Source organism: Oculina patagonica, chromosome 9 (assembly GCF_052425735.1).
Source record: "Oculina patagonica isolate OP01 chromosome 9, crgOcupat, whole genome shotgun sequence".
Lineage (NCBI taxonomy): Eukaryota > Metazoa > Cnidaria > Anthozoa > Scleractinia > Oculinidae > Oculina > Oculina patagonica.
This window is the reverse complement of record NC_135766.1, coordinates 173,057-200,218: the sequence shown is the minus strand read 5'-3', so window position 1 is coordinate 200,218 and position 27,162 is coordinate 173,057. Positions and strand designations below refer to the sequence as shown.

The 27,162-nt window shown below is 37.0% G+C and overlaps 2 protein-coding genes and 2 pseudogenes across 4 annotated transcripts; 3 read left to right on the top strand and 1 right to left on the bottom strand.

Moving 5' to 3' along the window:
- Positions 1–705: 705 nt before the first annotated feature.
- LOC144665310 (uncharacterized) lies at positions 706–4,667 on the bottom strand. 2 transcript variants are annotated; one of them, XM_078526540.1, is made up of 5 exons: positions 4,593–4,667; positions 3,698–4,045; positions 3,133–3,282; positions 2,786–2,917; positions 706–1,453 (listed from the first exon to the last, which is right to left on the bottom strand). In XM_078526540.1, exons 2-5 carry the CDS (start codon positions 4,029–4,031, stop codon positions 1,086–1,088), a joined length of 984 nt encoding a protein of 327 aa, XP_078382666.1. In that variant the 5' UTR covers positions 4,032–4,045; positions 4,593–4,667; the 3' UTR covers positions 706–1,085. The 2 variants fall into 2 exon arrangements, with proteins under 2 accessions (XP_078382666.1, XP_078382665.1); XM_078526539.1 differs by lacking the exon at positions 4,593–4,667 and having other exon boundaries at positions 3,698–4,113.
- A 3,581-nt stretch (positions 4,668–8,248) lies between these two features.
- LOC144666699 (adenosine receptor A3-like) lies at positions 8,249–9,750 on the top strand (annotated as a pseudogene).
- Positions 9,751–13,418: 3,668 nt separating this feature from the next.
- LOC144665300 (galanin receptor 2a-like) lies at positions 13,419–15,887 on the top strand (annotated as a pseudogene). The gene is made up of 3 exons (XR_013572911.1): positions 13,419–13,509; positions 14,389–14,491; positions 14,691–15,887. The product of XR_013572911.1 is annotated as a galanin receptor 2a-like (transcript).
- A 7,581-nt stretch (positions 15,888–23,468) lies between these two features.
- Positions 23,469–26,645, top strand: LOC144666698 (allatostatin-A receptor-like). Its single transcript, XM_078528081.1, has 2 exons — positions 23,469–24,487; positions 26,522–26,645. Exons 1-2 carry the CDS (start codon positions 23,469–23,471, stop codon positions 26,643–26,645), a joined length of 1,143 nt encoding a protein of 380 aa, XP_078384207.1.
- The last annotated feature ends 517 nt before the right edge of the window (positions 26,646–27,162 follow it).

The following is a 27,162-nucleotide window of genomic DNA, read 5'->3' as shown; positions in this document are numbered from 1 at the left end:
AAGCCGTCTGTATTTTGAAAAAAATATATATATTTGAAATAAAAATTAACACGATAAGTTTAACGGATTTTTTTTAAGAAGAATTTAACGTCTCCAATGTTTTGTACATAGCATAAAATAATTTATTGAAAACAGACGACATGTATATTATTTTCCATATTTCTCCATTAGAATACATTTAGATCTAGTACATTGGAATCAAGCTTTCTCTAAGGGTCGTTGCCATTTCTGCTCTATAGCAGTTTTAAGCCTAGACTGGTTGGGCACTGTGCGTCGATTATTAAAACAAAAGAAAAAGAAAGCTGATACGGTGGGGGATAGGGGGGGGGGGGGGGGGGATTGTTATACCAAAGTCAGATTAATGCTTAAATTTGGGAAATGGTCATCTATTACAGATGTGATAGTTAAGATTGAAACCTTATGCTGTTATTTTTTCTAGGATATTGCGGTTCAAAATAGTGGTGAAGTGCTAAGAGGATTTGGAAAGTCAGCATGCCAGAGGTTCGGGGTTGGACCCGAGATGACGAAATGCAGTTTTGGTAGTAGAACAGATTCGATGTCGCAATTTTAAAGTGACACTAAAATGGCATCACAAAATCGAAACGTGCCCCACCGAAAGGTTTTGGATGTGTATCTAGCCACTATTTGATTTAGTGTAGGATTGGGCGCGGCTTCGAATTGTTGGTCGGCGAGAGACAAAAAACAAATCCTTTATAGTGGTTAAAACTAGTTGTAATTTTAATGTAGGTAGACGTGTGTTTGAATTCTGTGCATAGCCGTTAGCTTTATTATCTCAGAATTAATGGTGTCACGTTACCTCGACTCTCTTTAAGGTGGACCCCGTCTAAACAACTAAGTTATTGGTGTCTGTAAAACAGACAATGTTTATCGTAGGTTAGTAAAATCTAAAAGTAAAGACGTTTCGTCTTACCACAGCACCAGAACAATATCTGACGTGACTTTACAGCTTTTTTTTTCTGATACTTTAGTAATAAAGAACATCTCCAATTAAGATTTTAGTTTTTACAAGATTTAGTTGAAGATTGTTTCCAGATTTATTACTGCCTTATTTTTCTATAAGCGTTTCAATCAGCGCCGCAGTAGCGCAGCTCACAATTGTGCTCCGGAGGCGTTCGATTGATGTAGTAAACGAAGTAACCACCGCAGTTTCGCACGTAGACGTTGATGGACCATACACAACAGTTGGAGTAATAGTGGAAACAGACCTGCCTCGTGGCCTGTTCCTCTTCAACTGTAGGATGAGCACCGTTCAACCAACCAGGGGCATGGGTCCCACAGCGCCCTGTAGCAACGCAAGTGGTGGCCATTGTTGACCCTGCAGCTCCTTGAAATCGATACCATCCGGGTGCAAGTGAGTAGTCACAAGTCGCAAGTCCTCCGCCATAAGTGTTTTTTCTGTCCCCACTTGTGAGGCTTTGATAATTATGGCATTCTAGTTAGGGAATAAACAAACTATACAATAAACCATACATGCATATGATGAGGGCGTAAAGATGAAATTAAATGGATCATTTTAGATAAATCAAGGGCACGTTTCGGTGAATATCTGTTCGGAAGACCTATGATCGCCTGCGATTTTCGGAATAATGTGTGATGAAAAACTGGAGATTTGTACACCTCCCCGATACAGCTCAAACTTTTTTGATATGAGGAAAGTAATGCCAGCTGTTTTCGGAGAGAGAAAAATGTCATTTTAGGCACGAAAAAAGGCCAGCTACGATTTTCGAGAACCAACAGCAGCTCGTATATTCGGGTAATAATATTTTGTTCCATAAAACTTTCTGAAGTTTTAAAGTTCAGCAAGCGTATCCGAAAATAAAAACTTTTCTTAGCGTTTAAAAATAAGGCTTTAAAACGGTGTTTCGACGCCTATAGAAAAAAATTCTCGTTGGGTGCCCCTGATTAATAAACGACTGAGACTGGTTACCTCAATTTCGAAAGAAACTGTGCAGTAGTTTTATTATTTGGTCAACATAATATATTGACTTTGTTTTTCTGGTCAAGTGCAGAATTGGAGGGATGTGTGAGCATAAAGGGAGCTTCGTGTCAGTGCAACGAAGGCGTAAATAACGACTGCAAAGAGTATATATGTCCAGTATTGAACGCTAATGTGATGCACTTTCCTCATGACAGGCATCACAAAGTGTCCTCATTAATAAAAGTGCATCAAAACACACCAAAATCTCTCAAATATGAAGTAATATGAAAATGTCAAATAACACAGTCCAACATGAAGTACTCATTAAACAATACTTGCGTTCAATCCTGGACATAACTGGCAAAGAGAGCTTCTGAGGTATGAGTCTTCAGCTGTATTTTTAACAGCTCGCAAACATATCATTGAAAATAATAAAAGTGTGAAGAAGCAAGCTAGTTTACTCGGTACGAACGATGAAACTGCTGTTAAGCTAAGTTATCACGACGTACCGTAAGGTGTCACATAATGGAAATGATAATAATAGAGCATTTATATAACGCATTTTCGATTCCATATGCATATGTTCTAATTCGCTGTACACATACTGTTCTATAATTAACAACACACAAATACCACAACACCGGGACCTTTCTGCCCTACTCATTGCGAATAGTGTGTGGGTTCTAAAACGTTCCCTAAGTACACGGTATTTGGGAACCTACGGTTTATCGTCCTTTTCCGAGAAGACTAGAATGCCTAACCATTAAGTGAAGACGTGGGAAACAGGACATGTAACAAGCTACGCCACGTTCTAAGTAGTGCTTGGCTCTAAAAAAAGACACCAACCTTCCGGCTCGCAGCTTGTTAAACCATCTCCCACGTAGCCATCATTACAGGAGCAGTTGTATGAACCAATATTGTTTTGACACTGGGCCTTAACATGACAAACAGGTTTAGAAGCACTGCACTCGTCCAAGTCTAGTAAATAGTGCAACAAATAGAAATCATTGTTTGTTGAATACAGGTGGTTTATAAAAACAAAAACAAAAACATTCCCCATTTCCCATTTTTATAATTGCTTTACGGGTTTTTTTTATCATGCTCCCTTGGGTCTGTCCTATGCAGCGAGGGATCTATGCAGCTCCAGCCTACACCGTTCAAATTCTGTATTTACTTCTAAAGACAATATTTACCTTCTGACAGCATATCACAGAACGCCTGGACGACCTCTTCGAGCCTTACGAACAAAAGCCAGTAGTAACCGCTAATCATATCTTCTCCTTCACTTGACTTGATTTCCTTGCAGGATTTCGCAGGTAATTCAGAAATTGAACCAAGACGTACTGGAAAGAAGACCGTAACTAGAGTTACTTGTAATCCTGCTAAACTTTGTATAATCGTCTTAAACTTCTATTGTTTGCTTCTGAGTTCGTAATAAAAAATGAAATTGACTCAATTTGCACTTATTGCATGAAACCATGTAAAAACCATGAAACCATGAAACCATTTTCTGGCAGGGACGTTTACACCGCTAACGTTAAGATTTTCTAATATTTTTCATCTTGTATTTTACAGCTTGTTGAGTCAATGATTAATTTGAATAATTTTACAACATCCACAGAATCAGGCCACCTTCTGTCAAGGCAAGATTTTGTGTATTATACAATCTTTTTGAATCAATGATTTTTGAAAGATTTTCCAATATTCACAGACACAGGCAAAATGCTTTTAATTTCCTAAAAACAACAACAGTTCTACCTCTTTTGATGAACCGTTTCATATAAAATCCATCTTTGTCCGGGACGAGATCTTCAGGTGCAGCCTCACTAGTGCGATTGTTTAACTCGCAGATCTCTTTAGTTACGACGTAATTGAAGCTTTGACAAATGAAGTTATTGTCGCACGTCATCAAACATTGTAGGGAGTTTGAGGTTTTCATCGACTGAAAGACATGTCCCTTTAGCATCATGCCATAGAACGGTTGAACGCTTCCGCAAGGATCACTGTGGAAAGCGGCTGAAAGTACTTGACAAACCCAAAGAATGTGACAGATCCACACTGTTATGATGAATTTGACTTTGTTGGCTTCCATAGCTGATTGGTTATCTAACATCAAAATATTTTCATTATTCTGCTTCAAAATAAAAAGAAAGAAATTGTTTTCCAGTACAGGATTTATAACTGCAATAATTTATTTTTGTTCGCGAAGAATATCAAATAAGAATCGACAAAAGCAAACCTCGTAAACAGGGCAAAAAGTGTAATTTTCCCTAATTTCAGTGCAAAAACCATTAGTTTTTACTTACGCAATTTTATAAACGAGCTTTTCCGAATTGCACAACAGTGTGACAGGTGGTTATTAACTTTAAACCCCACTATAGATTATGTCGCCGGTACGACGAGAAAAAAAAAATGGATCCTGAAAATTATTTTTTTTTCTTTTGTTATTTTCACTACGTATATTTGTTATTAATTTTACAGTGCTATTGGGATACATATCTAAGCTCAAGTTCTGGGAAATAATGAGATGAGTATCTTGGGAGACTGACATATCTGAGACATAGGTTTTTCTCCGTGCGTTTCTAACAAGCTGAACTTAATCCAGAATACAGTAAATAGTGGTTTGGATATATTATTTTTTAAGTCTACTAACCTGATATCCTTCTTTACTACTGTATTGCGCACACTTGCTGTTAACAAATATTATGGTTAAAATTAACTCATGGGCCAGATCAACATCTCTTTCAACAAAAATGACTTAGCACAAAACAAAACAAACACGAAAACGGCTTGAGCCGGTTTGGTCAAATGCTTCCCTGCTGTTAGATCCAAGGATAATTATATATTCGGTTAATTCATTAAGCGATAACGCCATCGATAGTTACACAGTTTTTAAAATTAAAATATGTTCTCTGAAGAGATAAGAGAAACAGTTTGTCTAGGTCAATTAATTTAACACATACCCTTGTTTGTCAGTTATCCAAGTCGCTAAACATCTGTGTTTGTTTTGGCCCTAGCAAAGCTTTAGGGTTGATTATAAAATAAATGTATGTAGGGTTTAGGGTTTCTCTACAACAAAACAAATGCTAATTCATGTCGTCTAAAAGCTTTCTCCTTTAGTACATAACAAAGCTTTAAAGTGATTAATTTTGCAAAGCTTATTATATACCGTCTTATCCAATAAGTTTTAAGAGGATGTTTTTTTTTTTGTTTTAAAATACCTTATTACTATGCATTTTTCGTTAGAATGTTTTTTTTTTATGGAGTTGCATGTGTAAAGAGCTCGATAAAAAACATGCTGAAACGGATGAAAGTGACTCTGCATTTTAGAAAACGAAAGAAAGGCGGACTGTTTCAATCAAGCAAACAAATTAAATTGAATAAATAATCACAGCCGACAAGAACATACATAAATGCCACTACAGAAAGAAACCATTAGGTATATTCTAGATGAAATATTTTTAGCTGTTTGAGCCTGACCAATTTTGACGATCTTTATGGTTTCCTTTCATTTAAAAGAAAAACGGCTAAAAAGGCGTCATCAGGAAGCGTTGAACATTGTTCCTGTTCTCGAAGTATACTACAGTCGAAAACTTCAGAAACACGGCAAAGGAGTAATTTATTGAGAATATAAATACATTTGCTACTATGCAGTTAGGTTAACCAATTAATTAAGTTGGCCCGCGGGTATTTATCAGCTTGAAAGGTCCTTCTTAAAAAAATACCTGTTTATAATAATACAAAATTATAAACTTTCTGACAATCGAACTTGATTTTTTTTAGTAATAAATTGTTTGCCAAACCTTATATTACTCGTAACAAGACTGTCCATATCCTAAACGACCGAGTTATTATATTTGCTCTTAAAACTGGTGCCATATTCATTTCAAAGTGCTAAAAAATCGTGAGAATATGGCAAGCTTGGATAATTTACTGAAACACAAGGCTCTCCAGAGCGTTTAAAAATGGAAGACGATAAGTATTCCACAAGTTTCATCGAGACTGCACACACGGAACGTAGATAAAACCGGTCCGTTTGTATGCTATCTACATATTATTATCGGTAGATTTTTTGTAATCTAAAAGAAAAAAAAAATAAAATTCACAATTAACTCAACATAAACATCCTCTGCTTTATTGCTCATTCTTTTTGCTAGAATTTTCCGATCTTTTTACATTTTTTTCGCAATGATTTAGCTGGCATTAAGCTCGATTTTGCATTACTCATCAAGCTTTGTTTAAACAAGTGGAGAAAATACACAAGTATAATGAGAGTCAACTCTGCAGCAACTTCTACCCAATCGATTTCGCCGAGACTTGTTTATATTTGACCTTCGAAAATTTGAACCTATTGACATTGGTAAGCAAAAAATATATATTTGTGCGTTTGGAAAATTTTCGATTTTTTTGAGAATTTTTTTTTTAAACCGCGCTTGTTCACGTAATTTTGTTCTCCCTGAAATTTAAAACCTAAACATTTAATATTTCAGCAGCCAGAAGTCATAGAAATGGACTAGCGTTTTTATGCCCGAAATTCGATAAAGAAAAGAACACCTCCGCTCCCAAAAAAAGCCACGGGAAACACTAAAAAAACTCAACAGGCACAAGGCAGACAAGTTGGCTATAAGCAAACTGTGTACTCCGCGCTGCATTAAGCTTTCCCCTGCATTAAGTTCTGAGTTAAGTGCTCCAGATCGACATAAAAGAGCCCGAAACCATACGACTCTGCAATTCACGCTGCGTTTAAATGCCCCTAACGCACACAACTCCGCCGGGTTCATAGCCCGAGCCAACACAACTGTGTACTTAGGTTTTGGTTAAACGTCACTATTTTTAATAAATGGTAATATTAACTTTGTTTTTAAAATTTTACTGCTAACCTTTCCCCTGCACGAAACTCCATATCGCACATCAGCCCTATTTTCGTGCGTCAAAACAAAACGCCGATTGCCGCGACATTTCAAGTGCAATATTATGTCTCGTACGATGGTCACCACAAGCCAGCTGCACTATAAGAAAGCCATTTTGCAAAATTTCTTACAGTTATTCCAGTTTGTTCGAACCCTCACAATCTGAAAAAAAGTTTGGTTTTCCTCAGAAACAAAACAGTATTTTTTAGTTTTGGTTTGGTTCTTTTGACACAAAGGATACTTTTCGAGCCAGAGAAAGGGTATTGGCAAAGTGAACCTGTTGGACAGCAGATAAAGCTTAAAATATATTTTTTACAGATCGTCACAGAGATACAAGGGTGAGTAAAATGTATGACAAAAAGGAATATTTCTCCGTGAAATGCTTCTTAGTTGTAAAGTAAATATGACAGAGGAAATCACTACAGGGGGAGGGATTTAGAGCAAACAACAAAGAGATGAGCTTCATTGCTTCATTTGCAAACAAAATACAGTCCGGCCACCCTCAGCTCGGGACTTTGAAAAATGGCCGCTTAATAGAGGTTGGCCGCTTAATAGAGGTACAATATAAATTGGATAGGAATGGCAGTAAACATGGTTTTATTGACTCTATATAGCAAAATGTTTTTAAAAAGTGAACATATGTGAAAATAAATCCAAAATTCACGATTGTAACAAAGTATCAAGTACATTTTCAGCCCATATAGCTCTGACACAGACGGCCCCGAAGACGGCACGTAGTTGAAATGTACAGTATTTCTTCGGGTTGATAATGTACATAAAAATATGCAAAACATCGTTGACAAGTTTCTTAAGCCTTCTTGCATCAACAGTTAGTATGTGAAAAAATTTAGCTCAAGATATTTCACGGACGATAAATATCATCTGTCACCATTTCGCTTGGAAAGATAATTTGCCGGCCGCTTAATGGAGGTAAAAAAACATATAAATAACACACTTGCGACAGCAAAAAGGTGGCCGCGGCCGCTTAATGGAAGGGGTCGTTAAATCGAAGTATCAAATACAGCAGTTTAGGGACAAATAAATCGGGACTTTGGATAGTGGCCGCTTAATGGAGTGTGGCCGCTTAATGGAGGTCGGACTGTAGGTTACATTGAACATGTAAAGGACATTCAACTCTGTACGTCACTTCTTTTCGTCTAGAGCCAAGCTGCTAAGTGAAGCTAAAAATGTCTCTATACAACGGTCAACGTGAGGAATAATAATAATAATAAATAATAATAATAATAAAAAAAAAAAAAAAAAAAAAAAAAAAAAAAAAAAAATAATAAAAAAAATTTTATAGCGCCTATCCAGGAAATCACATTGTTTAAGTGGGAACATTGCACGAAAGATGTAGTCTATGGAATTGTATCTTCTCAGACTGCGTATATATTTGGAAAAAGTCGTGATTGTTGCATGTGTCGAAATCTCGGGTTATGGCAGAAAATAAATTCAAAGCAGACACGCCTTTTCCCAAAATCGGACTTAAAATAAACGAATACTTTATCTCTACTTTTATGTTTCAGTTAACACAGTTGCTATTTTGGGGCTAAGTGCATGACCATGGATATTGATCTTCATTTTTATCGTTAGCAGTTTCTGTCAGGACAGATGCACCATATGGAAGGCATGGAGCTGCCGTCCAACCTCTCTACTACGAACTTATCAGCAGCTACAAATAGAACAGGACTTTCAAGCAAAGTCTTCGTCTATATACCAATGCAGTCTTCCACCAGACTTCCATTGTTACTACTGCTAGTATCAGTAGGCATAGTAGGATTTGTGGGAAACATTCTCGTACTCTGCTTTGTAAAATCAAAGAAAAGGAAACCGTATCTCACGAAAACCTCCGCCTTCGAAAAGAACTTTCACATTTACATTAGAAGTCTAGCTATATCTGATGTTCTTAGTGATGTTGTTGTCTTCCACCAATATGTTTTCAGTTGTATTTTGATGTTTTTAATCGTGGTTGGGGCTGTAGAATAGTTCGGTATTTAAATATCCACCCCCCTTTTTAAGCCTTTAAAAAATTTTTTTTTTTTTATTATTTTTTATAATATTTTTTTTATTTTTTTTTTTTTTTTTTTTTTTTTTTTATTTTTTTTTAATTTTTTTATTTTTTTTTTTTTTTTTAATATATATTTTTTTTATTTTTTTATACATAATTCATTCTAAGGACTGCCAAATGTAAAAATTTTTCAATAATAAAAGATATTTCTTCTTCTTCTATCTTGTTACCCTCTGTTACAATGAACAACTTGTTATTCATCAGCCTTGAGAGGTATTATTCGACACGTAAAGTTCCGCGCACTTTAAGCTATTCTACTGTGAAAAAGATTGTCATATTTGCATGGTTAGCAGGTTTTTTCGCTGTGTTATTTCCAGCCGCAACATATTGAGACGTGAGATTCGATTTTAACGATACGCATTACACTGTGGTTTGCAAATACGATAACCAGTATCTTCCATTCAGAGTAATGTTTGTAAGTTATATAATTATTCAATACATTATACCTGGTTTTATTATAATTAGAATTAATGTTTCTCTGATAATAACTTTATGGGCAAGGCTGGGAAGAAGAAAAGTCGACATTCAACGAGACAACTCCTTAAACAAGATGTACAGAATCGCTATTATCCGCGGTACGTCCCTCATCGTTACTCTTACCTTTGCATTTGTTCTTCCCTATGTATTTTACTTTGCTCATGTAATCTACAGCATGGCAACTCAGGGTAACTTTTGATTATGAAAGTGATTCTGTCTTACGCGCAGCGAGCGTGCTACTAGTATATTCAAACAGTGTTATTAACGTAATGATATATATGGTGCAAATGAAAGGTTTTCGCACCTTTGTAAAGCAGATATTAACTTACAGGTTTGTTGGACAGAATAAAAAATAAACGGTAGAGGTTTGCCGCAATTCAAGTACCACGAACCATCTACCGTATTAATTCGTTTAAGCGCTCTGGACGCTGATTAAATTTTTGGACCTTGAGAGTGGGTGCTTATTCGGGGTGGGCGCTAATTCGAGGCTGGGCGCTTATTAAATTTTTACCATTTTTAGCAAGAAGTACGCTTATTTTGCAATAAATAAGCAAGTAAGAATAGAACGTGAAGATGTCCAAAAGCCGAAGTTTTACTGACCCTTGAAGGTTTCTGTAAATTATCGAGAACGCTTGGTCTTCGGGTAGTCTCTCGGTAGTCCTTACTCAATCTCACACCTCTCATTTTACTCCTCTCGCGCATGTCATTTTTTTTAGGTGGTGGCGTGGGCGCTTATTCGTGGCTGGGCGCTATTAACTTTTAAAAACAAATTTAAACCAAACAAAAAAAAAAAAAAAGAATCAAATACACCAAAGGATAACTAGTATTCCTACCTACAAGGTAGGCGCTTATTCGAGGTCTTATTCGAGGTGGGCGCTTAATCGAAAAAATGCGGTAAACCAAACAGACAAAACATGTCTCTTAAATTCCAATACTAATTGTAGCTAGACTTGTCAGTCCAATTACAAGTTAGCCCCAGGACGTCGCATTTTCAAACTAGTGAAGAAATCTACTCAGGCAAAGCTACTTTTTGACACTCGGTATTACCAATCTCATTGGCCCTACTAGCAAATTCTACGGAGTGAACTGCATTGTGAGAGATGGCCACAATAATCCAATAACGTTATCGATATTTCGCCGATAAAGTGACATCATTCTACTGTATGTTTCATGCAGCCAGAATTGCTAACGTATAATAACAATCTTTCGTTACATTATAAGGTGGAACATAAGTGCTGTAAAGTTAACAATTCATTAATGAAATACTATTGTATTATTACTAATATATAGATTTAGGCAAGCCTAAAAGCGGAGCTCCCCATTTTTTTATTTTTTACTGGAGTTAAAAATGTTTCCATTCTGCCATTGATAGGCCGGTGCAGGACAAATTTATAAATCGATCATGGTTAAAATGAATGTCTTACGGTACAACAAAAATGATAATCTCGAGGCAGAACAACTCACGGCCAGAGAAGTCAATATATTTCTGTGACAGATATTTCCGTCTCACTTTTCTTGCTTGTATTTGTTTAACATCGGTGCACTCAATTGGGTTCCTCACGTACGCAAATTTAAAACTTTAATATCTGGGATAGAATCGGTGGTCATTTTTTTATTTCTTACCGTGTGCACAGTTTTTAAAAAAAATAAATTACAGGTATACAGTGTAAAAGTGAGCTTTACAAAAGACAAAAAAAAATATTTGAACTCCTTAAAAAAATACCAGTCAGTTTGTATTCACGCCGCTATACGCTAGAACTAGATCGGGTAAAAATGATTCTCAGAACAAGTTTAGTTTAGATAAATTAATTTTGTTGAGTGCATTGTCGTCGTTCAACACTTTTAAAAACGTCACTTTTACTGTATGAATTTCTTATGTCGAGAAAATTTACAGCTGAAACTCGGAATAAACTCACAGCAATAAGAAAATAATAAACTCTCATCACGGCAAGGCCACACGGCGACGGATTATAATTCGACTTTATACGGCCAAAGGAAATCAACTTACGGCAATAGATAATCAGCACATCCATAGCAAAATAAAACCAACAACAAAAAAAAAACAACAACAACAAAAACAGAAAAAGCAAAAGACATCAACAAACACCAAAAAATGAACTGACATGTGAGCATAAGCTTAAATGTACTACATATTAAAGCGACTGAAAGCGGCAAAGTATTTATTGATTTAAACCTTGCCGACACAGAATCTATCGAAACTGCGCTCAGAAAGTAAAAACAACATGAAATTGTCTGGTCATAAAATCAGGTTCAGCAATTCAATAGAGATTGTTACCTTGCATCAGAGTCCTGTTCTGTTCTTTAGAGGACGTGGTCCATGCAGTGGTTAGCTCCGTTATAAAACCATCATTCGCTAAAGTTATTGTACTCTAGATGTTGACAGCCGTAGATTCAACCGCAAACAACAGAAAAAAGCAAACTAGACTTGCAAAAGGAATGTAATTCGCAATTATTTCGGCCCTCCTCGTAAACCTTTTTCGTTTTACACAATTTCACGGGATAAAGATGACATTTGAGGACATAGTGCGAAGAAAAATATTTCAGTAAAATGCTTGCGGTTTCATTCAGCCTACACAGTGAACACCGCGCTGCAAATTTTTCCGCGTTAATTTTCATAATATAACTTCGTTTAGATCAAACTGAAACGTCCACATCATCCAGTCGATAGAAGATAACTTCAATTGCTCGTTTTACTGGTTATGAATAATGCTGATCAGAGACCAATAAATTGAAGTTAATCGTGTAGCGATCGAGCGAGAGCCATTTTTTTGGTGTAAAGGCTTCGATACACTCACACATGAATTAAGACTAACAATATAAGACAAGTTGGATAATAAACCTCTTAGATATTTTGCTGTGTAGTATCGCTGTGTAATTTTACCCCTTGTGTACATTTTGTCTTGCCTTGCGAGCTTTATTTGCTATTTGTATTTCCTTACTTTTCTTTAGCCACGGACGGGCAATCTCGTCCCCAGGCCTTCCGTGCGTACCTACGTACGTAGCGACAACCAAAATTTCTCGGTTCGATAGGATACCATTTGCCTGCGTATGGATGCTCCGCACGCGGCGCCTTCGGCGCCGTGGGAGCTCCGCTATTTTACCACTATATTAACAAACAGAGTTCAACTTTTACAACTATGCACTTCAGCTTCAAGTCCAATTCTCACAGAACTGTTATCTCCAACATCCTATAAAAAGAAGTTACCCGCACAAACAGTCCATTACGAGAAGAACTAGTTTCCATGTTTTTCAAATGTGCCGACCCACAAAACAAATACCAAGGTTTCCCTTGTCTTGCATACATCAACGGTTTTAATCCGAGCTGTCTTTAAACGCTTTAAAAGCAGTCCCATCAAGCAAAAATGTCCGTCTCCGAAATTTAGACTAAAACCTATGGATGTTTATCAAAACGTTGTTTGCAGTGGTCATGTACTTAGCTTCAGCTGAGATAGCTAGCTTCCAGGCATGCCTTGTACTACAAAAGAACAAAAACTATGCAAACTGCAAGGAGGTTGTCCAGGCTAGTAGTGTGTACTTCGCGCTGCATTAAGCACCACCAGAACTGTGAGCTCCACAGTAGGTTTAATGTTCAAAATCGACACAACTTTGCTTTACACGGCAGAATAGAACCCAAAACCACATGACTCTGTAATTCACGCTGCGTTAAAAAGCCTTTAACTCAAACCACTCTGGTTCACACTGCGTTAAATGGCCCGAAACAACACAGCTGTATACACTTAAAGTCCATGTTTTATATCATGGCACTTAAACTTTGGTTTATTTAAAATTTTGCTGTGAATCTTACTCTCGCATGAAGCTCCAAATCAGCTTTATTGACTCTCGTGCGTCATAACAAAACGGCTTCTGGGGTATTTCAAGTGCTGACCTTCAAGAAACTCGTTTTACAAAATTTCTCATTCAGACCAATTTCAGAATGTTAGCGTTGGGCCAACGCTAACATTCTGAAAAAAAAAGTTTTAGTTTTGGATTGGCCTTTTTGGCAAAGGGGGTAGTATCGAATCAGAGTAAGTCCCTTAAATTAACTGGTTAAGGAGCAGATGCTGTTCAACTAACGTTAAAAGATCGTCAAAGAGGTAAATGTATGACAGAAATAAATATTTCACCGTTAAAATGACCCTTAGTTGTAAAAAATACACAACAGGGAAGATTACCACGATGAGAACGGTCGAGAGCAAAAAAAAGATGAGACTCGCGTCTTTGCCGCAATCGTAATGCAAGAAAAATATGGTTAAATTGTCGTGATATGAAGGGCAACTAAACTCTGGTTGTCAGTTCGTTTCGTCTTGTAAAAGGGTGTTAAGTTAGGCGAAGACGGCGCTATCATTTTGCACTTAGCTGCAAAGTCAGGCTAAGTATGTTTTTGTAAGTTTCATGGCATCGAAGAAAAGAGCAAAGTGACAAACCTAACGTCGATAATCAAGAAACGTCTTCTTTTAATCTTATTTCTCTGGTATATATTCAGGTCACATATAACAGGTTGGCTTTAGCTCGCACAGCTTGCAGCTTGGATAACTGGTACATGTTAAACTGCACGAAGGTCAAAAGAGGAGTTGTAATACATGAATTCCTGGCTCAGCACTTTATAAAACAACTGTTACTGAAGCAAGAATGGTACACACCCAAACAAATATAACCCATGTTTTATAGCAAAAGAAGAAAAAAGCATCTTATAAACATTGTTTGTATAGTTTTGAATGTAAATTTGATTTAGGATTTTCGGAGCAACGTGGAAAATCGCTTTGTTTTATTGGAAATATTAAACGAAAGAAGTAGTCTTTAGAATTGTTCATGTACTTTCACAAGTTATTGTGTAATGTATGGATAAGTCGTTAACGATGTGTGGAAATGTTGAGTTATGAAAGATAAGAAATTCGCAGCAAATATGCAGTTTCTCAAACAAAAAAAAAAACAAGACCACAGTTCGCATGTCTCTCATCTTTTTTCTGTTTCAGTTAATAGCAAAGTGATTTATTGTTAACCGTGGAAAGGTTATTTCCGTGAATTGTCCTCAGATTACAACAATCTTCGAAGTACAAAGTTCAAGCTATCTTATACGTAAGTACTTCAGTAATGTGATTTTCCACAAATTCCGTCTTGAAAAAAGAAAAAAAAAATGTTTTGGACAGCCCTCTAAGGAAGCCACCATCTATTCGTTCTTGCTTCAAAACCTTTTTTATCTTAGCTAATCTTCTTCACTATCCACCTTAGTCGATACGACTTGTTTACAAATGGTGTTCTGTTTTTGTTAGGGCAGATGCACCATCGGCAAAATATGAAGCTGTCGCAAATCCTTCCTGCCACCAACTGCTCAATAGCTGCAAATAGAACAGGAATGGCAAGCAAAGTCTTCGTCTATAGTCCACTGCAGTCTTCTTCCAGACTTCCATTGTTACTACTGCTGGTGTCAGTAGGCATACTAGGATTTGTGGGAAACATTCTCGTTCTCTGTTTCGTAAAGACGAAGAAAAGGAAACCGTATTTCATGAAAACCTCTGCCTTCGAAAAGAACTTCCACGTTTACATAAGGAGTCTAGCAATCTCCGATGTTCTTAGTGTTGTTACTTGCATTCCACCAATATGCTGTCAGTTGTACTTTGATGTTTTTAATCGTGGTTGGGGTTGTAGAATAGTTCGTTATTTAAATATCTTGTTCCCTTCTGTTACTATGAACAACTTGTTATTCATCAGCCTTGAGAGGTATTATGCGACACGTAAAGTTCCGCGCACTTTAAGACATTCTACTGTGAAAAAGATTGTAATTTTTGCATGGTTAGCAGGTTTTTTCGTTGTGTTATTTCCAGCCGCAACCTATAGAGGGGTGCGATTCGATTTGAACGGTACCCATTACACTGTAGTTTGCAAGTACGATAACCAGTATCTTTCCTTTAGAGTTATGTTTGTAAGTTATATAATTATTCAATACGTTATACCTGGTTGTATTATAATAAGAATTAATGTTTCCCTTATAATAACTTTATGGACAAGGCTGAGAAAAAGAAAAGTGGATATTCCGCGAGACAACTCGTTAAACATGATGTATAAAACCGCTATTATCCGCGGTACGTCCATCATAATTACTCTTACATTTTCTTTTGTTCTTCCTTATTTGTTTTATTTTGCTCAAGTTATCTACAACATGGCAACTCAGATTACGCTTGATTTTTAGAGTGATTTTGTCATACGCGCAGGAAGCGCGCTAGTTGTATATTCAAATAGTGTTATAGACGTAATAATATACATGGTGCAAATTAAGGGTTTTCGAACATTTGTAAAGAAAACATTTACTCCAAGGTTTGTAGGCAAGAAAAAAACAAACCAAACACTATGTGTGATGTAGCAATCCATATGCCACGAACAGTGGATAACAAACAAACGAAAATGTCACTTGAAGGACAACACCGATTGCAGCTACCTTAGTATTAAAATGAGTAAGCTCCTGGGGACTGTTTCTCGAAACCCCCGGAAACTTTCCGCGCCGTAATGTTATCTTTCAATATCTGTATCTTAAAAATAAAGTAGAGTATAGGCCAGAAACTTGTGTATGAAAGATGCTTCTCGTCATATTAAAAACAACGTGAATAAATTAACTCTGTAATCATAAGGGATTGAATTTTGCTATGGCTTTCCGTGTGCGGAAACTTTTCGGGAAATTCTAGAGACCTGTCCCAGGGCGTAGCATGTTCTCTCTAGTGACGAAATTTACTCATAAAAGATGAATGTTGTCGATAGCGATAATATTTATATAATATAATATTTATGCTGGCTCGTACCAATTTCTTTTGCCCTACTTGCAATTAATACGGAACAACTGTACTCCGAGAGTTTACTACAAGGATTTTATAATGTCATCGATCAGGGGCACCCAACTGAATATTTCGTTAAAATATCTGTTCGAAAGACGATTTGAGATCTAGAATTTTCGGAACATTCATTGTAAATTTTTTTGCTTGCCTGCCTTTCCTAGGATTTTCGAATATCTAAAAAATGGTATAATTATTCATTTTAAACGGATTTTTACTCTAAAAAGGTCGCCTAGAATTTCCGGGAGCCTTTCTCTGGCTGGAATTTTTTCGAAAAGGTAAGTTTTGATTCCTATAACTTTCGGATCACTAGACTTTCAGCTAGGAAATCCGAACAGATAAAAAAAATTTAGGGGATAAAATATGCCTATATCTACCGTTTAAATGCTAAAATACGTTCAACGGTGCTATCTTTAAGTGGTTTAGAACTATATTCTCGATGGGTGCCCCTGATCGATGACATTTTCACATGTTATTCAACAAGGCGCCAAGGAAGTAAAACCATTCGACTGTATGCTTTGTACATACAGAGCATTCATGTTGTATTGTTATTTCAAATGGAACTTATATATTGTAAAGTTTGTAATTAAAAAAAAAATAATAAAGCATAGTTAATGTGACAATCATGGCAATAAAATATCTGAAATACTTTTTACACAACTCTTTAAATTCTTAACGCCCACAGCAACCTGACTGTGTACTTTACGCTTTATTTTTTGCTATAAATTTGCACTGCTCTGCTTTACATAGAGAATAATACATGGTCGCGCGTAGAACACACGCGTAAAAAAATATCGTAATTTTACTCACGTTGAGATACTGTTTTCCTCGGTGGTCAAAATCCCAATAAACAACCGCAGTTTATATAATAAACGACATTAAAGAACCCGACACCACATGACCTTGTACTTCGTGCTGCGCTAAAATGCTCTTAACCCACACAACTATGCACTAAACACGACATTTCCTGTTGTCAAACTTATGCCCTTGGCCTAATTAACATCTTGTTGTGATATTACTTGGCTTCATATAGAGCTCGTAAGTATAATCTAAGCGCACTTGGAACCTATTTTTTTTTTTTTTTTTTTCGCCCCCGCCAAACAAAAACAACCACAACAACCAAAAGAAAGTGTAATACTAACATCCTATAAGTTTCATTGTGATTATATAGAGGGGGGCTCCCCCCCCCCCCTCCCGCCCGGTCAGAGAAGGTCAAACAAACCCGGTCTGAATAGGGTTAAGGAATAAATTTTACCTGAATTATGTTAAATATGCAGGCTTTCCTTAAAAAAAAAAAAAAGTTGGAATTTTTTATTACGGTGCGTCAGCTAACAGAGAATGCGAAGCAACTGTAAAGTGATGAAGTTTTTTTAGTTTAAAGTCAACATTTGTTAATGAATTTGTTTTTGTGGTGACGTCCGTCAAGTGCATGCTCCTTTGCGAGACAATACTAGAATACTTTATCTAAACCTTGCTTTGCTCATACATGAAATGCTCCTTTTTTTCCGTTATGCCATTTCTGGCTTGAGTGAAAATGGAAATGTTTGAAATAACAACCTAGTTAAATTTGCGGGAAAAAAAGGAAATGAAATGCAACCACTCAACCGATGTTCTATTTTTAAACAGTGACCTAGTAAATGGAAATAAATAACCAAACCTGAAAACAGAGCTCCCCTCTTATTTACCTTGCCCTTTATTTAAACAATGTACAATGGTGAGGGTGGGAAGATTCCTTGAACGTCAGACGGTTAACACACCATATAGACGGGGGAAAATAGACCTTGATCCCGCAATCCAATGGAAAACCATCACTTGTCTACGGTCAACTTCAAAAAATCGCATAGCCTCGATGACCTCTTCACCTGCACCCGCGATATAGTCAGATATCAGATGTCAGATTTTTATTACCTTGCACTGGTTTTTGCGTACCATTTTTCGACAGCTGTCAATTTTCAATAATATGGATGTACAATATAAAAGGTTTAGGCCGACTTTAACTTTAACCTAACCTTACCGTGGAGTATGAACGCCATGTTGCTTGACGTCAACATACGAACGGACCAAAGGTGTACGCTTCCGCGATCCATGGCTCTTGCCATGATTACCGTAAAAAATAAAGCATGGTTTTCCTATATCTGCGCTCGCATTATTCTACTGTTTATATGGTAATGGGGCTCCACTATGTGCCCCTTGGGATCGCTGGGGAGCACTGCTCCAATGCTCACTCTTTATTTAAGATATGATACCTTAAAAACCAGGCGAGAGAAGCACGTACTGTCTTTAGTGAAGAAATGTATCAACAAGAAATACCCACAATTTTTTATTGACTATTTTAAATTTAATAAAGATGTTTTAAGTAGAACTACCAGGCAAAGTAATTATCTTAGACTGCCTTTTGTAAAATTAGAATCTACGAAGAAAGCATTTTATTACCATGGTTGTAAAGTTTTTAATGAAAACCTGTAGTTGTAAATTTTGAAATGAAAACTTGTAAATTTTTAAATTAAATGAACTTGTAATGTCGTTTTAAATATTATCCTTATTGTAATGTAATAATGAAGTTTTCATCCTTATAGGGCCTCTATTGGTAGCAGTAATTTTGTAATTTATAATTACTGAAAGAGCAGCCCTGTTTAAATAAAGGCACTCTTCTTCTTCTTCTTCTTCTTCTTCTTCTTCTTCTTCTTCTTCTTCTTTATTTTCTAAACAGCAATTTTCTATACAGCGTAAATTCCGCGTTTTTGCCATTATCGTATTTGCTCGATTAATCGTCGGGTCTCTACGGTGCAAATAAATGTTGGGTCTCTAACGTGCAGTTGAAAATAGGCCCCTCAGGTGTTAATTTTAGGTATCATGAGTTATAGGAATATAGGAATATGAACACCGGTCTCAAATAAACTGCAGATGACAAATAAACGCCAGGCCACCAGGCTAAGTTTGAATTAAATAAACGCCGAATCCGAGAAAATTCGTCTAAGGCCCCGTACACACTGATCCGGGTAAATTTAAAAACGAAGAAATTTGAAAACGCCGAGTAAAATGCTTTCCGTCCGCATTAACCCGGGTCAATTTGAAAACGATACGCTTCATTGGTGAACGTCTTTGAAAAGTACCGTTTTCGGTGACCGAAAACGCCTTTTCAGTGTGGACGGTTGGCCTAACTGGGGAAAAAAGATGCGTTTTCAAATTTACCCGGATCAGTGTGGACGGGGCCTAAGTCAAAGGCCGCGGACTAGTTTATTATTTAGAGGGTGATTTTTAACTTTTAAAATAAATCTTGTCCTAGTTACTTGTCTCTTTCAATTCATATAATATTGCGAATGCCAAAACTTTTATTGTGTTTTTTTGTAGGATGCAGCTGCAGGTGAACATAGAAGACAAAATAACCAAAAGCAAGTTATTTTTTTAGACAACTTCTAACCAAAATATGGAGCCCAACAACAGTATCTGCTTTGTCTAGTTTATAATTTTAATGTAAACATACTGGATTAGCTGTGATATACAGGAAACTCACATCCTGTCATTTTGAACTCAGCCTCAAAGTAATTTAAAAGACTTAACTTGTCCATCTGGCTAGTGTTCCTTAAAGAAAAGACCTTATTAGTTTGCAACGAGCCTGTAACCTTAACAGAAGTTTGGATTTAGCTTATAATAAAATATATCATCATCATCGTCATCATCGTTGTCGTCGTCGTCGTCGTCCTCATCATCATCATCATCATCATCATCATCATCATCTTATCATTATCGTCATTATCATGATCATAATCTTAATTATTAACGAGAAAATTACTTCGAAAGCCATTTTGTGTAACTTGTACACAGCTTCTAAGCAAGGCTAAGTGTTCGCGTTATCTATACAATGTAGAGTTTACCACCCCAAAGGAATTTTTTTTCGTCAACCCGAAAACCAAACGCGTTTGTTGTTTCCGCTGCGTTAAAAAAAGAAATATACACTTTACACAGAGTTAAATGACCCTGTGTTTAATATTCTAGCTAGGTTCAACAGAACGTTTTGCTGCTAATTTGTCTCTAGCATTAAAGGTGATGTGTTAACATGGTTTAAACCTCAAGGTTTAACCCTGTTAAGACCTGGGAGGGGGGGGGGAGCTTGTGAGGCCCGCAATGACTTTGAACGCTTTTAACTTTTTCAACATTCAACAAAACGCTGCCAAACGTTGCGAGTTTATCTACAATTTATCTGGAAAACATTTGGCAGGATAGGTTGTTGTGTATTTTTTGTACTCGTACTCAAATTTGCATCTAAGAATAATCTCGGCGGGTTACTCACTATTTCAAGTGGTACTAGAGCGGCAGAGGGCGTTTCAGTTCGCACATTTCAGTATATACTGTGGTACAGTGTTGATCCAGAGTAGAACTTGATCTAGCCCGCTTTCCTAACTGCACTTGCTGGAGGATGGTGTGATGAGGAACATGGCGGCCGTCCGCTGAAGGTGAGTTTATACTCAATTGCTTTTCTTCGTTAATGTAGAAAAAAAAGAAATAACTGATGTTTTTTCTGGGGGATACACAGACAATGTTGAGCCGATGGTTCGTATTTGGTCTTGTTCGTTTTTTTTTTAGAGGTCGGACTGTATTTTAAATGGCTAAGTTGGCCGTGTTAAAACTTAACAATTAACTGAAGTTGTAAACTCTTGCACTGATTTGACATTTACCAGGAAAAAAACACAGATTAAACCTTGTTGAAAATGTGTTCTCGGGGCCGGGGTTTGATATGGGGATGGAGCTGTTAATTAATTTCCGTCCCCTCTAGTAGGATTATCATGTGACTTCCTGCGTCATACAGAACTCTTGCTCATTCTTTGCAGCTCGACGTCAAGTCAAGACGTGTTTGTGGTAAGCTCAGCTTTATAATTTAACTCGAGACATTTTAACCTCCCGAAGCTCCTTGCTTTGGTTTGTTCTTTTGTAAAGAATGAACAGGAAGACTAGAAGCGGTTATTAGTAATCAGAACAAGCTGGTCAAACAGTATATTCGGGAGCAGAATTCCGTTGTTACTCAGATTTTTCCTGTGAAATCAGTCAATGCACTTCTTGGAAAATGTCGTGGACAAGGCCCATTTCACATTCAGTGCCGCGGAATTGACCGGCTATTACTTCCGAATTGACCGGCTATTTCTGACTAATGGAAAGCGCCTTTATAGTAAGCGTTTGTTGCGCGTGCCAGTCTCGAAGTTGTGAGCTCAGCAATGGAATAACAGGTTTTTTTAGGGATAACATATCGATCTGTTTAGTTGGCGTTTGAGAGTTTATACCACGTGGTGTATATCCTTCGGCGACTTTTTACGAATCTGTTTTAGTGCTTAAAGGGACTGTGTCACGGCTAAGTTAATCTTATGTTATTAAATTTTGCCAAATATTCGCTATGAAACTTAATGTTTGCAAAGAAATTAATTCTATGATTCTAAATGACAAAACCATAGCTTCATTGCAGCCAAATGTGTCTCCCGGGCGTCATAAATTAAAGTTACAAGAAGACAAGATTAACTTTGAAAACTGTTCCGCCGGACCATATTCAAAAGCCCACATCGCAATCCGTTTCAATCTTCGACACTTTTGGCCATCCGTACCTTCTTTTGCATTCGGTGTGTTATTTAAATGTTCCTTCACTGTTTTAAGAGGTTATTTTATACATTTAAACAAATTTGATGGTCATTTCCTATGCCTAAGTTTGGCTAAAATCCGTGACACGGTCCCTTTAACTTGTTTCTGATGGTGGTATAAATCGCTGTTCCAATTTTTTTTTTTTTTTGCTGGCATCATGTAGTTTTCCGTAGCCTTTCTCGTTATCTCAGTTAAATTACTTGATGGGGTTTATGTTTATTCTTTTTGACAGTATAAGAAATATCGTAGTTGACGGGGCGCCATTTAAAGGCTTTTGTTTATAACTATAACGTGCGATTTTTTTTACTAGGAACCCTTGAAATCAGTTTTAAAAACGACACACGACATCTACACGAATATATTGTGTTGAAGTAAAGCCTAACTTTTCTGTACACAAAAAAAAAAATTGGTTGCTTTACAGCTTTACAGCTGCCCCAGATGCTTCATAAATTATTGTCGAAATTCGCTTAATTTGCATAGCCAGTCGGTTGTTCGTAAACAGGAAATTGTCCATATCTGCACTATCATTTTTAGCCCATATAAATCCTCGCTTGTAGGAGGTAAAAAAAAATCAAATATAAGAAACACACACCGCAGCTTCACAAAATCGGCTGCAAAATTAACAAAACAATAATACAGTTCCCATAAAGGTTAGAGGGTTAGTACTGTAAACTTCAAACCCCCTCCCCCAAACTTCAAATCAGAAAAAAAAAATCGAAATTAAAAAAAAAAACGGAATGTGATAACAGTATTTTATGATATAGCCGCGAGTGTTTTACTGGAAAATAGACCACTCGTAAAATTCATACGAAACTGCATCCGGGACTGTAGTAGCGTATTTTCCGTATCCTCACTAGTGAGGATATCGATGACGTCATTTCCCGCTTTTGCACGGCTGTTTGTCAGTGTAAAGCTGCCAATGCCGGTTGGAAATGGCGAGCTATCCGGCGATTCAAAAAGTTTACTGAAGTCAAAATAAAAGCTTTTACTGAGGAGCAGGAAAGTGCTAACGCGAAGAAGAAAACTTCATATGACTTGAAATTATTTAAAAGAGCTTCTTGCTTGTGGAAAGTCAGACGAAGGGAGGGAAATAAAGAAATTCCAGCTGCTGAACTACAAGACTTCGCGATCAGAAATCAGTAGAAAAGCGGTGAGTTTGAGCAAAAAACAGATCAGTTCAAAACGGCGAATTATTTATTGTCAGTGACATTGATGAAAGCTAATAAACAGAATGTTTTTACATTTACGTTATACATCTTCTGAAAGCTTCAGTTCGCGAAATTTTGCCTTTCAGTTTCGCAATTTGCTCAATCAGGTTATATTTAGCCGTCGCTCGCATTTTTAAAAGCTTTTGATTAATAAAAATGTTTTAACTTTTACTTCATGCATGATTTTTGTCTATATAATAAAAAGAAAATTACACGGTGGCTTGAAGATATGAATTTTATTTTCTCGTGGTAAAAGCAATATTTTACTCATTCGCTGCGCTCATTCGTAAAATATTGCTTTACCACTCGAAAATAAAATTCATATCTTCGCGCCGCCGTGTAATATCCTCTATATCTGTATTTGCATCGTAGGTCGTTTTTGCCACAACAGATGCCCTAATGCATGGTTTGAAGCCGTCATCTATCTTTTCTACAAACAATTCATCGACAGCTGCAAATGGAACACGACTGACAAGCAAAGTTTTCTTATTCACACCGCTGCAGTCTTCCAACAGAATTGCGTTGTTCTCATTGCTGGTATTGGTGGGCATAGTGGGATTTGTTGGGAACACTCTCGTTCTCTGCTTTTTAAAATCAAAGAAGAGGGACGTTTATTCCAAGAATACATCTGCTTTTGGAAAGAACTTTTACATTTACATCAGGAGTCTAGCTGTCTCTGATGTTCTTTGTGATGTTATTTCTCTACCACCCGTATGCTGTCAGTTATATTTGGATGTTTTTAACAGTGGTTGGAGTTGTTTCATAGTTCGTTATTTTAATATTGTGTTCCCTTCTGTTACTATGAACAATTTGTTATTTATTAGCATCGCAAGGTATGTTTCGACACGTAAAGTTCCAAGCGCATTTAGTCACAACACTGTAAAAAATATTGTTATTTTTGCATGGTTGGGAGGTGCTTTCGTTGCGTTATTTCCAACGGCGACCTATAGTGGTGTAAGATTTGATTTAAACGACACGCATTACACTGTGGTTTGCAAGTACGGTAACCAGTATCTTCCGTTTAGAATTCTGTTTGTAGGTTATATAATTATTCAATATTTTCTACCTGGTTGTATTATAATCAGAATTAATGTGTCGCTTATAATAACTTTATGGACCAGGCTGGGAAGGCGAAGAGTTGACGTTCAGCAAGACAATGCTTTGAAAATGATGTATAGAGCCGCAACCATCCGCGGTACGTCCATCATTGTCACTCTTACATTTGCCTTTGTTCTTCCTTATGTCTTTTATTTTGCTCATGTTATTTACAACATGGCAACTCAGATAACTTTTGATTTTGAAAGTGATTTTGTCATACGCGCGGTCAGCGCGCTACTAGTATATTCAAACAGTGTTATAAACGTAATAATATACATGGTGCAAATTAAGGGTTTTCGCACCTTTCTAAAGAAAGCATTTACTTCAAGGTTTAATTTTTGTGGTCGGAATCAAAACCATAAAGGAAAGGAAATGCAGCGATTCAATCGCCACGTGCACGAGCCATGTAGAGAGAGTACTGCACCACCGCAAACACAGCACCAGTTGTAATAATGGTTTCGTTAAATATGAACAGGAAGAAAGTTTCTCACCATTCAAATTCACATTTGACAAGAGCGGTGTTATGAAAACTGGTTCAAGACCATGTATATCGCTGATAGCGTGTTGAAATTAATTCTACTGAGTAACAGTTTCTTGAGAGATAGACTTAAAAAGACTGTGTCACGGCTAAGTTAAGTTTATTTTACCAACCTTTGCCAAATACTCGCTATGAAACTTAATGTTCGCAAAAAATCACTTATGTGATTCTAAATGACAACACCATACCTTCATTGCAGCCAAATGTGTCTCTCGGGTGTTATAATATAAAGTTTCAAGTAGGCAAGATTGACTTTGAAAAATGTTCCGCTGGACCCTTATTCCAAAAACCCATATCGCAACCCGTTTCAATCTTCGTCACTTTTGGCCATCCGTACATTCCTTTGCTTTTGGTGTGTTATTTAAATATTCATTCACCGTTTTACGAGGTTGTTTTATATATTTAAACGATTATGATGATCATTTCATATGCCTAAGTTTGGCTAAAATCCGTGACACAGTCCCTTTGAGTGTGTTTTTTAGCCTAATCATTCAGTTTGGATACAAAGCAATTATTTTTTGATTGTCAAACAAAAGACAAAATAGATAAAATAGTGATTCTTAGTAATTCTTATTTCTACGTACAGCATGTTTTATTAAACTCCATATACATTAACTGGAGTGATTGAAATAGCTCTCTTTAAAAGAGCCTCTGAGCATCAGCTTTGCGCGGGCAAGAAATCATCTCTGTTACATGGACTAGTATACGTACCTCTGTTGGTTTGCACTTTCCAGACCTTTTCAGATTCTTTCAAATAGTTGGCAGGTTTAAACTTCAGATAAATTAATATTTGTTATTAAACATGGCGCTGAGAAATATGGCGTTGACAACTGTGTAATATATACGAAGTGTAATATTAAGTTTGTACGTCAATAAAATTGACTTTAAATAGTTGCAATTCCTACTTTCAATCTAACTGTTTATTGTCTATCGAGTCGTTACACAAGTTTGGAGCTGAATAGAAAAATACGAAAGCGCCATGTGTGCAACCGTGCAGAATACTTGTCAATTTCAGGTGCTGTTGCCAATCAGTTAGACTTGACTTACTCCCTTTTGCTCCCAGTGGAGCTAGGTCCGTGGAAACTGTTTCTCGCCAGAGTGGTCTGTTTTGGGCTATTCTTTCAAGCTGCAACCAGGTGTAGTCTTTTTACAAATATATTTTGACTGTTTTTTAACGGTGTTTGTCTATTTTTGCTGTAAAAGTTTTTAATCATTATATGACTTGAAAAATCTTGAAGTAACTTACGTTTGACGTCAAGATAAGCCACTTTTTAGCTACCCCCTCCCCCACCCCTTCCCCCCACCCCTACCCATCCCTTCTACTCCTCCAGCCCACTTCCACCTCTCAGTCTAAATGAACCTTGAGGGTCGAAAGCTGGGGGTTGGCAAATTGTTACGAAATCTCCTGTACGGATCAGACAGCATTTAACAAAAATTTTGTTATCCGGGTTTTTCGCATTTGGAGGTAGTTATTGTAGAATTTATCAGGCCCGATAATACGGTTTTGTACTAAGCCGATTAAAATAGGAAATCCATTGTTCGTCGTAACAATGTTGTCAGATGAGTTAGTAAATATTAAAAAAATAACACGGGATTTTGGTATAGAAGCGGCTATCAAAGTTGATGTCTTACGAGATAGAACACGCGCTTTGACGGGATATTTCGTTTGTCTGTTTGTTCTAACTTGACAGTTATTTTAAAGCGGCCTTCACACGACAAACTATTGGCCAACTCATGTCGGCAAACTCAAGTTGGTGTGTGTGAACGATGCAACATTGGCGACCAAGTTGGCCAACTGTTGGCGACAAGAAAAGAAATGTCTCTATTCTCACCAACAGTTTGCCAACTTGTTTGACAACTGTTGTTTTCTCGTTCACACACACCAACTTAAGTTTGCCAACTTTAGTTTGTCGTGTGAAGGCCGCTTAAGACGTCCGTAGCACTACACGGTCCCTTGCGCACTTTTGTGATTACACACCTTTATGATTCTTATCTTTTTCTTGTTATGTGTTATGCAAATTAAACGCTGAAGGGCTTTGAAATCACGCTAAGTCTTCTTCTTTAAGTCACTCGTTGCAAGCAAAAAGATCAAGACAATGCTGTTTTAGTATGTGTCGTTGTCGCGTACCGTCGAATTTTGCAGCAAAAGCAAGACGTATTGCCATTGCACATGCCGTTATAGGCACTCTGATGATCTGTTTTGGTGTTCTGGATTGGTTCATAGGGCTCTGGAGCGGTGTTTGGGTAAGGACTATTTGCGGAAGTTTCGAACACTTTCGAAACACTCTATCAGTTACGCTAATTTTAGGCTACCTAAGACCGAGGGAGACTTGGCGAAGAACTGCCGAAAGAGAAAGAGCGACTTTGGGTTTCGGCTCAGCATGGCGGAGAAGAATCAGTCCGGTCCTATGCCCACTTAGGGTTTTGGCCAAAAGTCAAAGTCAAGATTATTTCATT

Coding starts and splice junctions, on each gene's coding strand:
- LOC144666698 (XM_078528081.1), top strand. CDS start 23,469: ATGCATGGTTTGAAGCCGTCATCTATCTTTTCTACAAACAATTCATCG. Junction 24,488..26,521: donor ACCTTTCTAAAGAAAGCATT/TACTTCAAGGTT, acceptor ACAAGAAAAGAA/ATGTCTCTATTCTCACCAAC.
- LOC144665310 (XM_078526539.1), bottom strand. CDS start 4,052: ATGTTAGATAACCAATCAGCTATGGAAGCCAACAAAGTCAAATTCATC. Junction 3,283..3,697: donor GAAACGGTTCATCAAAAGAG/GTAGAACTGTTG, acceptor TCTTCTTTCCAG/TACGTCTTGGTTCAATTTCT. Junction 1,454..2,785: donor AACAAGCTGCGAGCCGGAAG/GTTGGTGTCTTT, acceptor TTCCCTAACTAG/AATGCCATAATTATCAAAGC.